This window comes from Apostichopus japonicus, chromosome 9, assembly GCF_037975245.1.
Source record: "Apostichopus japonicus isolate 1M-3 chromosome 9, ASM3797524v1, whole genome shotgun sequence".
Lineage (NCBI taxonomy): Eukaryota > Metazoa > Echinodermata > Holothuroidea > Aspidochirotida > Stichopodidae > Apostichopus > Apostichopus japonicus.
The window spans coordinates 29,611,273-29,624,459 of NC_092569.1; the positions used below are offsets into that span (position 1 = coordinate 29,611,273).

The 13,187-nt window shown below is 32.4% G+C and overlaps 1 protein-coding gene across 1 annotated transcript; it reads right to left on the bottom strand.

Annotated features, from left to right (window-relative positions):
* Positions 1 to 453: 453 nt before the first annotated feature.
* Positions 454 to 12,804, bottom strand: LOC139974290 (uncharacterized). Its single transcript, XM_071981319.1, has 8 exons — positions 12,647 to 12,804; positions 5,776 to 5,806; positions 5,198 to 5,370; positions 4,491 to 4,755; positions 3,812 to 4,023; positions 3,099 to 3,410; positions 2,703 to 2,964; positions 454 to 1,053 (listed from the first exon to the last, which is right to left on the bottom strand). The coding sequence occupies exons 1-8, from the start codon at positions 12,725 to 12,727 to the stop codon at positions 725 to 727; spliced, it is 1,665 nt and encodes a 554-aa protein (XP_071837420.1). The 5' UTR covers positions 12,728 to 12,804; the 3' UTR covers positions 454 to 724.
* Positions 12,805 to 13,187: the final 383 nt, after the last annotated feature.

Consider the following 13,187-nt stretch of genomic DNA (forward strand, 5'->3'; position numbering starts at 1 on the left):
CCCCCTCCCCAAGAAGAGCTAAATGTTGAAACTGGTGCAATCTCCAGGTAAATTTAGTGTATAAATAACAGGGCCCAAATTCGGTATAACCGTAAAATAAATACTGTTACTTTTTTTTCGAGAGGTTGAAAAGACACACAAGGGTAAGGGTTATAATTCTTACCCATTGCACACCGCACTTAATGTAAACGTACCCCAACTGAAAGATAGAGGTAAGAGGGGAGGCCATACACTCTTTTACGTGTTTTAGTTGCCAAAGTTATGGATCTACAAATTTACTGCTGTCATTAATATAGGTCCAATAATGGCCAATCATTTTCAAAAGAAAAAATTGTTTTGTTCCAGAATTTTTGGGAGCAAAATCTCTCCAAAGATTTTTTTTTAGTAGTGTGACGTTGACATAGCCATATCTTAATTAATTACTAATTCACGCAATGATATACTAAAGAAAAATTCAACGTTACCGACACTGTATTGTATACTTTGTATAGTTTATTCGGAAATTCCACATTATTGCAATTTTCAACATTTTAATAATTGTCAATGACCATAACATAATTAAATTAATTAATTGTCACATAAATTAGATATCATAATGTAGACATATATGGGTCTATTCATAGTTACGTCCTGCTGCTCCAAACAGAGATGGAATCCAAATTCCTCGATAATACATTAGTACACTCTGTTACATAGACCACTCCGCAATCAGAATTGTTTATCTCTACACCGGCCGTATTTTCATATCTGTGTATTGTAGGCCGCAGTCATATCCACTAAGATCAGTCCAGAATATGTTCGTTCCTCGAGTGGAGCCGTCGTAGTCTCCGTTGAGGTGAGAATGCGCACAATAGGCACAGTAATTACTTCCGACAGGGAAATAATCGCAATAATATTCATGAGTACGGCAATAGTAATAATAATAATAATAATGACTGCCGAACCACCAAGCTCCTTGATGCTTCTCGGCGCAGTCATAGGAACTCGACTCATCATTATCCCGGTCACGTGTGCTGAATGGTTTGTTGTTGCTACGCGACATAGCATCAAAACCTACGGATTCGAGAAAGAAAACAAACTTCAACTGTTACGTGCATGTTTCTTACCGTAATTTACTAATGGTTAATATGATTGTTTTTCTATTGAACTGTTATTTCTTAAAGCTATAAAAAAATTGTTATTTCAGATGTATTAACTGAAGGGCTATATTACATCAGTTTATTATATACGATTTCACAGAGAAAAAATCACCATAAAATTGCGTTGCCAAAGTCTCCGTAAGCCTTTCAGTTATAGGTTTGCCTACGTGTATTTATATAGTAAATTCCTCAATTTTGTCCCCTGCAAACTTTTATTTATTACGAATATTACCGATAACTAGCAGTAAGGTGTAAATAATATTATTGTATTTGGCACTCATTAGCAATCATATTGTTCTAAATTTCCAAAACTTTATTCAAATTGGAAACGGCATATTGGGAATGTGTCTGTTTTGCTTGTTAATTTTCATCTGCTCATTAATAGTTATTTCATCATTCTGCGTTTAGTGCCCGATGTAGTAAACATTTCTTACAGTATTATTTTCCCAAATTCTTAAAAGTTAAATATTTGTCCTTTACTAAACAACGGAAAAATGAAAAATGCTGCATTCTGGGTCTATAGTTAAAACAGTTCATTCATACAAAATCGATGAATCTACGTAGACTATTTCAAAGCTACATTCCATCAATATTTGTGCAAGCTATGAAACTTCTTCCTGTCTAAGTAGCTGTTTTCATACTGATCACGTGGCTATCACACAGTAGGCTAACTTGTGGTTTATAACCTTCTTGTTACGCTATTGGCTATTTATGTTCATTTTGTTTTGTTTATATTATGCTTACTTATGTGTGTAAAAATAACATACTTGTATCATGTGTATTTGACAATGGTGTCCTCAGTACATCACCAAATTGTATCTTTGTCCACACAAATCATGAAGTTCAAATTTTAGAGATACAATGACCTTCTTTTGTTAGCACTGTCAGTCAGACTGATTACAAATGACTGAATAAAGATATAAATATGTCACTGCGTGGCTACATTAAGGTACTTTCTCAATTAATTTAAACATAAAAAGTTGATAAGTTGAAATGTTTATACAATATGTATATGTATGTATATTTCATATGTTTCTTATTTTATTATTTTTTATATGATTGATTTTCAATGTAAAAAAGTTAAGAAATAAATGCCCAGTATAGCGTATTTACTTGTCTTTCATGATTTGTAGGTATCGCAACTATATAAAATACGTTACGAGGGAAACGGAAATTAGATAGGAAGTGTAAATATGAATATAGGGATATTAAATATATTTCAGGTTCAATATGAAGCTCCATGGAAAAGTGACTAGATGCTAAGGAGACGAATGAGTTTCACACTTGGGTGTTTGTAGTTGCCTACCTATTACTTCTAATTACCATATTTAGTGAAATATTTGCATTAGTCTTTTAAGAACTACTAACTATTAACGTGAATATTCCTTGCAATATGTTAATCAATCGTGTGTCATTAGACATATGTAAGATCATATTTAAAAACAGGCAGATACGCATTCATTGTAAAACAATGATGAACGTAGAAAACGATATTGTTTTTTTAGGATGTATGTAACTAGAAATTTGCAAATAATAATACTAAAAATTTACAGAAATGCTAACCTGAATTTCCATTATATGATCCAATTGATAGTCGATATTTGTCCGCATCATCACTTATACTGAAGGAGGAATAGAGGGCGTAATACGATGAACTGCTTGAATCTGTGAGGTCTATCCGGAGACTGTATTCTTTTTGATTGGTAATTGCGTGTATGTAATCATTACCAAGCCAGTGATCACCTATAGGATGTTCAAATCCGGTCTTGTATTCAGCCCAGGTACGATAGAAATCAACAGCGGCGCTAGATCGTCGCTGAATTACCTATGAATATTAAGAGAAATATACATGTAACAGGAGTATGTGAGAAATATGTAATGTGTCTTCCACACTTTTGCAGAACAAATGAATTCAGATACATGACACTGAACTGTATCAAATGTTCTTGCATAACTCACCGTCCATCCTCCTCCGTTACTTTCCATCTCACAGTAAACCTGAATGCCGCTTGGCCAACCATCGGGGTAAATGGTGTAAACTCCATCACTAGAACCATCAACGTAAAGCTCTTGGCAATCCTTTGGGACTGCCTTGCGGGTACACGTAACACCGTCTCCTTCGTAGCCATCTATACAGTAACATCTACGAACGCCTTCTCTGACATCACAAGTCGCGTCATCACTACAGCGGTAACTATCTTCTACCATGAGTTGGTTATTGCTACAATTAGATCTTCTTGTACATCCTGAATTGACGTAAGACTCGCCGTTCTAAATTTAATGGGAAATATTTAAAAAAGAATGTTATGACAAATTAAAACAGTTATTCTGAATTCACCATTGTGACTCACCAGACTACCGGACAAATTCACCAGGAATTTTAATTCTGTTTCCGGCAAAAGAAATTGTTTGAAGAAAAATTAAACCACAAGTAAATTGGTTATCGTAAATTATTTGAAAATATAGAAACTTGCAATGAAATTAAGTATTACCAAACATTTCTTTCTTTTTTGAAATTGTCAATCAAACAAACATTGGGCAGCTGTATCTTCTGCTTTTAATTATGAAATTGGTTATCATTTCTGTATTTTCGAAAATTATTCACAAAACTTCATTTGTTTCCATCCTCAATGTAAAGAATGAAAGGGAAAGGAACTAGTGTCAATACTGACCATTAATACAGTCCCCTTGTCAGCGGCGAAACAGCTGCATTGGTTCTGAGGAATGCAATGCTCATCCTGAATCATGTAATCACCAACACAAACACATTTCTCTAGTTCTGTACGAGAGGTTGAAGAGATGCATGTGTCAGGGTCATCGCACGTCCTCTCACATGTCTCATTGGAAAATATCTTATTCGTTGGACACCATTCCAAATGAGATTCTAGGAAGGAAGATTGTAAATCATGCAGTAGAGGATCCACTAGGGAAGTGATGCATTGTACTAAACTAATGTGTTAAATTAAAGTTCTTGAAGCTACTGCCCTTTACCCGACACTACAGAGAGGACATTACAAAGAATTTAAACAACAGTGATTTGTAATGTTCTGGGATGACTTGGTAGACCATGCAATTCAGTATTTAACAATATGGATGCCATAGAGTAGACATGTAGTTTGGGATCATTTTCACAACAAAATGTGAAGGAGAAAGTCTTGGTGGATAGCGTTTGTATCACAAAGCCGATTTCTGATGTCGTCAAGCATTATGACTCCCGAACACAAAGCATAAGTCAGCACTCCCACCTTACTAACATTTTATTATAGGGAGTTATATTTGCATATTTGTTAGTTGATTGTTATTATTTATATAACTGAGTCACACCATGGCTAATTTTTAAAATTGACTCACCTGCTGTTCCTCCGTAAGTTCCTACGCTTGAGAGTTGATATTGCCCCAATTCATCTGAGATACGAAATTGGTCATATGTTACGTAGTAAGAATGTCCTGCAGCATTCTCAAAATCCAATCTCAGTTGGTATATTTTTTGGTTCGTTAGAAAAGCTAATTTCTCATTTCCAATCCAAAATTCACTGCCAAGAAAACCAAAGCCGTTTTTGAAGTCTTGCCAATTCCTATTAAAATTAACAGAATCCAGTCGTCGCCGCTGTAACACCTGCAGTAGATGTCGTACCGGAGTAGAAAGTTACTATCTCGAATTTGTATCGGTATAATCAACAGCAAAAATGTTTTTATGAATATGATCGCTTATTAAAACAAGTGTTATGTATAAAGTTATAGCTTTATTTTATTTTGTGACAACTTTCATTGTACCATTTGCATCTATTTAAATTAACTGTAACGTCATACCCCTTAGTTATGTAACCTAAGAGTCCAACAAAAGTGCACGCGTAAGTTTCTGATCGGTGTATTATATGAATGTAGGCTATTGAAAATGCCAAATCAACTATTGCTGTTCCATAAATTTTTCTGTTACGCTTACTTGAAGTCAACATTATTTAACGTGTTTAGAACAATAATATGATTGATAATAAACTACAAAACAGATGATGCGATAACATTCCATGTAATGTGAAATGAAACACAGTAAGGCTTACCGTCCATCCACCGTTATTGAATTCATTATCACAGTAAGCTTCAAACGGTTCTGGGTATCCATCTGGTTTGATGAGGTACACGCCAGATGTATTTTGGGTAGAGGAGCAGGTATTCAATACTTCCTTGCAATCTCTTGGGTATTCAGGTTGTTGAAAAACAAAGTATGAGGAACCTGTGTGAAGAACGAAGATCATTTGATATCATGAAATTACCCAAAAAATTAATAAATCCCGTTCCACGTTATTCGTAGAGTGTGAATATTTCAGTATAAGCGTATAACCTGTTTATTCGGCTGTTTTGTTAAAAAAAAAGTCTCATTTATGATGATAACAAAGTTGAAAAACAAAATATACTAAGGCAATCATGAGTGATATGAAAACTTAAAAAGAAGAAAGTTTAAAGAATAGCAAACATGAAGAACAGAGTTAAATTCCAAGCGATGACAATGGACATTGGGACATAAAAAAGAGTGAGTTGAATAAAGTAACCAACACAAATGTGACCGTCAGCCATTTGTCAGTACTAATAGTAAAGGGTAACCGATTTTCAAAATAAGACTTTCATTAATTTGACCTACCTGATGATTGCTTCCCGACGCTGGCGACGACCTGTATTTTAAATAAAATAAATGTTACTCCAATTAAAATGACAATTATCTACCTGTATCTATTGACAGTAGTGAAATTGGATTTATAAACTATATCAAATGAGTTACAGAATGTCGCAAACTTGGTCTGCTTGGGCAATATTCTTCCGCTCGACTCTTTTGTTCATATTAGAACTTCAATTCAAGCTTACTTCCATAAGTCACGGAATAGGTATAATCTCATGGACTTAAGCTTTACTGCAGTTCAGCCCTTCATTTTCTCTTCCTTGCATTTTAATAGATAAAACATGAGTGACTTTCAAGCAGCTAAAGTTAAGAAACAAACTTTGACCTGCAAACCTTTACAAGAAGACTGAATCACTTTGATGCATTATTGGCAACTAACTACCAGAACAAAGACAGACAAAACATAAACAACTTTCTTTTCTTTGTTCGTGTCATACGTGTTTGACATATACCTCCTCGCAGTAAAGGATGTATTATGTTACGTTTGTTATGAAGATGTTCGAAGTATTACAGGTGACAGTATGCAACTATAATTGATTTTTCTTTGGATTTATTCTGATTGCGTGAGAGTATTCAAAGAACATGAACGGAAATGATCAGCTGTTGCCATTTTAAACATAAGGTAAGATATTACAAACATTTAGAGTGTTTAAAACTTTAAGAAAGATCAGTGTCATACAGCGCTCTGATGTCTAGTTTTTTTTCAATCAGAAATTGATTACCTTATATATACTTTTATAATCCAGCAACAAATCAAATATTAAATACAATGTGAGTATCGTACGTGGGCTCAGCTATTAAGTAGCTATGGTCTGCTATAGAAATGAAAATGATGGTGAATTGACATTTATGCGTCAATTTCTGTTTCTTTTAATGAATATTAATGTAGGGTGGATTTCAAAGAACATTAAAACAAAGATGAAACTTTCTTTAAAGTAAAAATTCGGCAAATGGAAATGAATTTTGTACTCGGTTTTGTGATTTCAGTTAAACGGATTGTTTATAAAGCTATAATCAGTAAAGTTGCTTGGTAATTATTTACTGACAATTGAGTACATTGCTTGACGCTAAAGAAGTCAATTGAAAAATAAAATGATCTTTCCCAAAACTAATTTACGAAGACAATAATGAATAATGTTACCATCAAGGCACAGAGTTATTTAATTGAGCTTTTATTGAGCTGACAGTGGGTCACCTTTTCACACAAAAAATCATAAAAGTGAATCTTCGAAGATGCCATATGAGAACAATTCTTCGAAAATAATAAAGTGGGCAACCATAGCACACTTGAGTACACTTTAAAAACGTAATACATTCAACGTACAATATGCAAATGAGGTAACACAAGTACTAGATATTACTTGAATGCAAACATAACGTACATATGGTTGGAAACATATTCCATACTGTGTATTTAATACTATATTTGTTAGCAAATTGTAAAACATTTTGCTCGGTATATATTTGAGAGTGAATTAAATAAAGTTGGTCATTATACTATACTGGAAGCAATATAGCTGGAGACCCTGCCTCCAACAGGTTGATTTAATGAACAAAACTCATTCCTTGGCAAAATATTGTATTTTCAAAATGTGCTGCCTTTGCGATGGAAAACACACCATTGTTATTACGGAGAATTTGAAAGATTTCCTCATTTGTTCCAAATAATATCGATTTATACATTGCTTTGACAGTCGTCTGCGACAAGCCAAATTTGCTGGTAACTTCAGACAACATTTACAATTTTTTTATACGATAAGAGTAAATTTAACATATTTGTGTGAAAACCTAGCAAAAGATATCACGCTTTGGTAAAAAAAAACATGATAATAATGTAAGAACTTTCTGTACTTGATGAAGTTTGAGACACAAACGAATTCTTGGCTAAACTTTGTTTCTTGACAATGCTTTCTTTTTTTCTATGAAAAGAAAAAAGAAGATGTCGAAACATTTGCTCCTTAGTTCCGAATAATCTCGAACGACTAATAGCATTCAAAGTTGTCTAGGACAAGCCAAATTTGCTGGTAACTTCACACACATTAACAAATATTTTGTATTTTGACAGTAATTGTGTGATAACCAGACCAAGGGAATAACGTTCTAGTATTAAAAATATAATAATGACAATTTCTCGAAGCAGATGAGAGGTAATATCTTTTTGGTTATTTTTCAATTTGACAGACGTAATCTCAATGTTGAGGCATAATGATCCTTACCCACAACATCTTTAGTTTATGTTAAAACTCTTGAGGACATTATTTGTTTTTTAAAAAGAGGATTTCAAATTTATTTCTAATGACATAGTAATGCGTGGAAGCGATTATAAATTTAAATATGGTATAGCATTTACATTCTAGCGTAGTTTAACAGCAGAATGCATTATGTTTATTTTATTTTGAAGAAATAATTTTGCATAAGGTAACTTTTACTAAAAGAGTATTTCAACAAGTAGATTTCAAAATGAAACAGAAAAGATTTTTAATTAAATGGCTTGGACAATTGAACATATAACATATGTTTGAATATAACTATTTGAACATTATACGTAAGTCCTATTTGTTATAAGAAACTGACAAATAAATATGATGAAATGAGGTTATGAAAACAGGGAATATAGAAGGAATAACAGGTTTAGTGTTTCCTTCTCCTCCAGTGGGAAATAGAATACTGACAATCTTTTCCTAACATATCATAAATTTTTGTTGTTAATAACCTGTGCTTTATGAAAATGTACAAACAAAAACTTGGCAAAACTATGTATATATATTTATATGTTATCGGTAAGTCGCAGAGAAGTAAATGGTGAAATTACGTTGCATGGGTCGCGTAACGTTAAGAATTGATATAGAAATACGTTTTGAAATTTGTTTTCTATAGGTGTTCGATTAAAAAATAAATGTCAGTGCCTGAATACGGAACACGTCACTTCGTATACTAACTCAATACAGTGAGCAAAGTGTTTCACACAAGTAAGAGGGAAACAGTGAATTTTTATGATCATCGTTACAGATAGTAGGGTGAATTTGAAAATGTGGAAAGTGAACATTTCAAAGTTTATATTCACACAAAGCATGATCAATAAATGACACGTTTGTAATCTAGAACTAAATAATTTACGCTCGGCTAAGTATTTTTAGCATAATTTAAATTTCACTTAAGCTTTTACATCCCCTCCATCATTTATGTGAAACGATGTGAGTTTGAATTCGAAATTGATTATCTGTCTGTTCGATCGGTTTCTGTCGGTTTGAATGGATCTAATTTAAAGGCGTGAGAAGCATACCATTTCAATTGGCTAAAATATAGTAATAGTCTTAACATATACAAATGTGTCTTTACTCAAAATAATTAACATTATACAAACAATTCTCTTCGTGCAATTTAATAAGAAATATTCTATTTGAGTGAAACGAAAAAGAAAAATAGGGACAATTATCAAAACTGTCAACAACTATAAAATATTTTTTTGGCCGATTTACTTTTGCAAGATATTTTCAAATAAGATTGAGTACTTGATTAAGTTTGAGAAACAAAATTAATAGTTTGGCTAAACTTTGCTTCTTGACAATGTTTTCGTTTTTTACTATGAAAAGAAAATAGAAGAAGTCGAAACATTTCCTCCTTAGTTCCGAATAATCTCGAACGACTGATAGCATTCACAGTTGTCTAGGACAAGCCAAATTTGCTGGTAACGTGACACACTTTAACAAATAATTTTTGTTTTGACAGTAATCGTGTGATAACCTAAGGAAATAACGTTCTAGTATTTAAATTATAATAATGAAAATTTCTCCAAGCAGATGAGAGGAAATATCTGTTTGGTTCTTTTTCAATTTGTCAGACGTAATCTCAATGTTGAGGCATAACAAGTCTTACCCACAACATCTTCAGTTTGTGTTAAAACTCTTGATGACGCTATTTGTTTTTTTTTTTAAATGGATTTTAAATCTGTTTCTAATGGCATAGTACTGCGTGGCAGCGATTACAAATTTAAATATGGTATAGCATTTACATTTCTAGCGTAGTGTAACAGCAGAATGCATTATGTTTATTTTATTTTGACGAAATGCTTTACCATATGGTAACTTTTACTAAAAGGGTATTTCAACAAGTAAATTTCAAAATGAAACAAAACAGATTGATAATTAAATGGCTGGGACAATTGAGCATATAATGTATGTTTGAATATAAATATTTGAACATTATACGTATTTGTTATAAGAAACTGACCAAAAATATGATGAAATGAGGTTATGAAAACAGGGAAAATAGAAGGAATAATAGGTTTAATTTTTCCTTCTCATCCTGTGGGAAATGATATACCGACAATCTTTTCCTAACATATCATAATTTTTTGTAATTTGTAACCTGTGCTTTATAAAAATGTACAAACAAAAACTTGGCAAAACAATGTATATATATATTTATATGTTATCGAGAGTTATCAAAGTTCATATTCACCCAAAGTATAATCAGTAAATGAATCGTTTTTAGTCTACATAATTTATGCTTGGTTTCTTGATATTTTAAGCATGTCCTTCAAATGAAATAAATTTCGCTTAAACCATGACATCCCCTCTATCGTCTATTCATACGATGTGAGTTTGAATTAGAAATTGGCTATCTAACAGTACGATCGGCTTCTTTCGGATTGAATTGATCTAATTTAAACTGCGAGAGGCATACCATTTAACTTGGCTGAGATATAGTAATAGTGTGAAAAATATCAAAAATATGCTTTTACTCAAAATAGATACATTATATAAAAAAAACCTTCATGTAATTTAATAAGCAATACTCTAATTGAAAGAAATGAAAACAGGGTAAAATCTCAAAACATTAACAAATTTTAAAATATTTTCGACTAGTTACTTTTGCAACACTTTTTTTTTTAATAAATGATTTTTCGATCCTTCTTCAATTAAAGTAGCTACGTGTAAACGATTTTCCAGAGTGGACAAAGCCTTTCTAAACGTCTTAATATCATATCAAGTGAATACTACTTCCTTATTTACCATGGTAAGTTGTTTGAATTTTTTTGCAGGTTTATGTCAAATGAACCGCACAGATGTTTTCACGGAAGGCAAACATTTATTCAAAATCTGAGACACTCTGTACGTTCTGTTTATTGAGCACATCTATATCTATAGAAATATGAAATCATAAAACTTGGCAAGTGTTAAATATTTGTGTTAGAGTTTGGAAATTTTTTTGCGAGAAACAACAGAACAGGAAATTACTTTTGTACAGATAAGAGTCACATGACGGTGTAATAAGAACTAAATAATTATTTAGAATGCAATGAAAATACAATACTGTGAATGAAGAAATTAAGTTTATATTAGAAAGACCGCGTTAATAAATTATTCACAAAGCAGTTACAAGTGTACCGTGTAATCGCGAAGTAAAATATAGTTAAGTTTTGTCTCTTTCTAGTCACAGAAACTACAGTTGCTCCTGAATTATGAGTCACATTTAACGATGTCAAGTTCTCTGCAAGTTGTAGCTACACAATTAAAATTGCCCAAATTAAACTTTAAAATTGCTATAAATTGTCAAAGACAAGTCAAATATTTGTCAAACTAGTCTAGCAACTGCGTCTTGCTAGTTTTCTAAGATATGAGAAGTAAGATGTTGAATTCAAAATATATGAACATGAAATGGTGAGAGGTACTTTGTTTTAAAAAGAAACTTAGTATATCTTTGGTATAGACAATTCATTATAATTAATTGAGGTATGTTTGCTAATAAGAGGCTTCAATAGATCGCAAATGCGCATTATGCATAGCGTAGTTGTAATTACCTATGAAAATTCATATATTTTAATTTATTAAAGGACCCAATTGTGTAATAAAGTGATTCAAATGATTCGAGTATCAAAGGGATCAGTGATTTAAATTATTGAGTTTCATGAATTTGCTATAACAAAGAGAATACACTGATGTGGTCAAGATAATTTTGATGAAAAAATATATAAATTAACTACCATATACTGTTCACAGCAGTGACTTGTAGTCTTATTTTAAAGTTGTTCACGCTTTAAAATATAAAAAAAAAATGAATAATTAAGTTTTAGGAAATATGGTGAACGAATATAGATTGATAAATTTAACTTAGTTTGAAATAAAATTGAACTTAGCGACATACTTTGTAGAACTATTGGGAATAAGAGAGTATAACGTTTTCAATAAATTCTCGTTCGTTGCAGAAATGTTCATTTGTAAGCCAATATTACGCAAAATAATGAAATGATAACTGTAAGAGACATACCGTGCACAATTAATTTATCAGGTAATTGCGTTCAAAACGAATGAAACTCTGCGAGTATTTTTTTAAGACGTGGACATTTGGAAAGAAACTGTTAATATATATACATTAAATCTTGCCGAGGGGCTAAAAATCCATTTGGAATTTGGAGGTTACTAGAGATTCTTAAGAAAGAAAGACTATAATTACAGTAAAGGAGAGTGCTGTAAATTGATATTGAAATTAAAATGCAGTTTAAAATGCAGTGTATCTTCCTTAATTTTATAACTAATATCAAAGTTTGTAACGAGTAACATGTACTCGTATTTATAGAGGTTTTTGTCCAATTCTATTATAGAGAATTCATGTATACAGGTTGACGAAGATGCACAACAGGTGTTTTGTCTAGAAAGAGTCAAGTAATTGCAGCAGTATTTGATACGACCACAAGTTGAAAGCGTTTCCCTTTTACGAAGGACATATTAAGTTTAGTCGAACATCAGAACATATTGATAACTATACACGTCAAAATTTAGAGCGAAAAATAGTTGAAATATATGAGATGAAAAGCAAAGTTTTAAAGACTTACCATTTCTGATCCAAGTGAATTCCATAGCGTCAACACTGTCAAGAAACTTTGGCAAACTTGGCTCCCTCGAAATTTCGCCATGATTGCAGCGAATAAATTCTTAAGTAGAAAGGTTTAGGAGAATGATCGTATCTGAAGCGTGAGATGGTTATGATATAGGAGCTTGGGGGTGACCATCAAACGACTGAAATGACAGGAATGGTACGGATGCTCATCCATACCATATGTAGAAAAAAAAATATCAATTTTGTTACTGCGCATGATCTAATCGGAAAAGTCGATAAGACCATTGTAGGCGTCCGTTAACGAGGCGTGTCAAGTGACAATGGAAAATAATTATAACGTTCAAGTTGATGTTCAACAAGTAGTGGAAAATTCCTGTAAAGGGCATTAAGTGCGTTGTCCAATCCAAATTTAGAATCGAGTGGTTTCTTTCGCTGCTTTATTCGTGTTATATTCTATTTGCTGATATCGTTTGCAAGATATATTTAACACCTTAGCAGTATAGCCAATAAAATAGCTTTCATTGCCTCTTCGCGCT

Excerpts from the sequence above, each read along its gene's own strand:
- LOC139974290 (XM_071981319.1), bottom strand. The coding sequence starts at position 12,727 with ATGGCGAAATTTCGAGGGAGCCAAGTTTGCCAAAGTTTCTTGACAGTG. Across the intron at positions 4,024-4,490 it reads AACTTACGGAGGAACAGCAG|AATCTCATTTGGAATGGTGT; the intron begins GTGAGTCAATTT and ends CTTCCTTCCTAG. Across the intron at positions 2,965-3,098 it reads GTAACGGAGGAGGATGGACG|GTAATTCAGCGACGATCTAG; the intron begins GTGAGTTATGCA and ends TAATATTCATAG.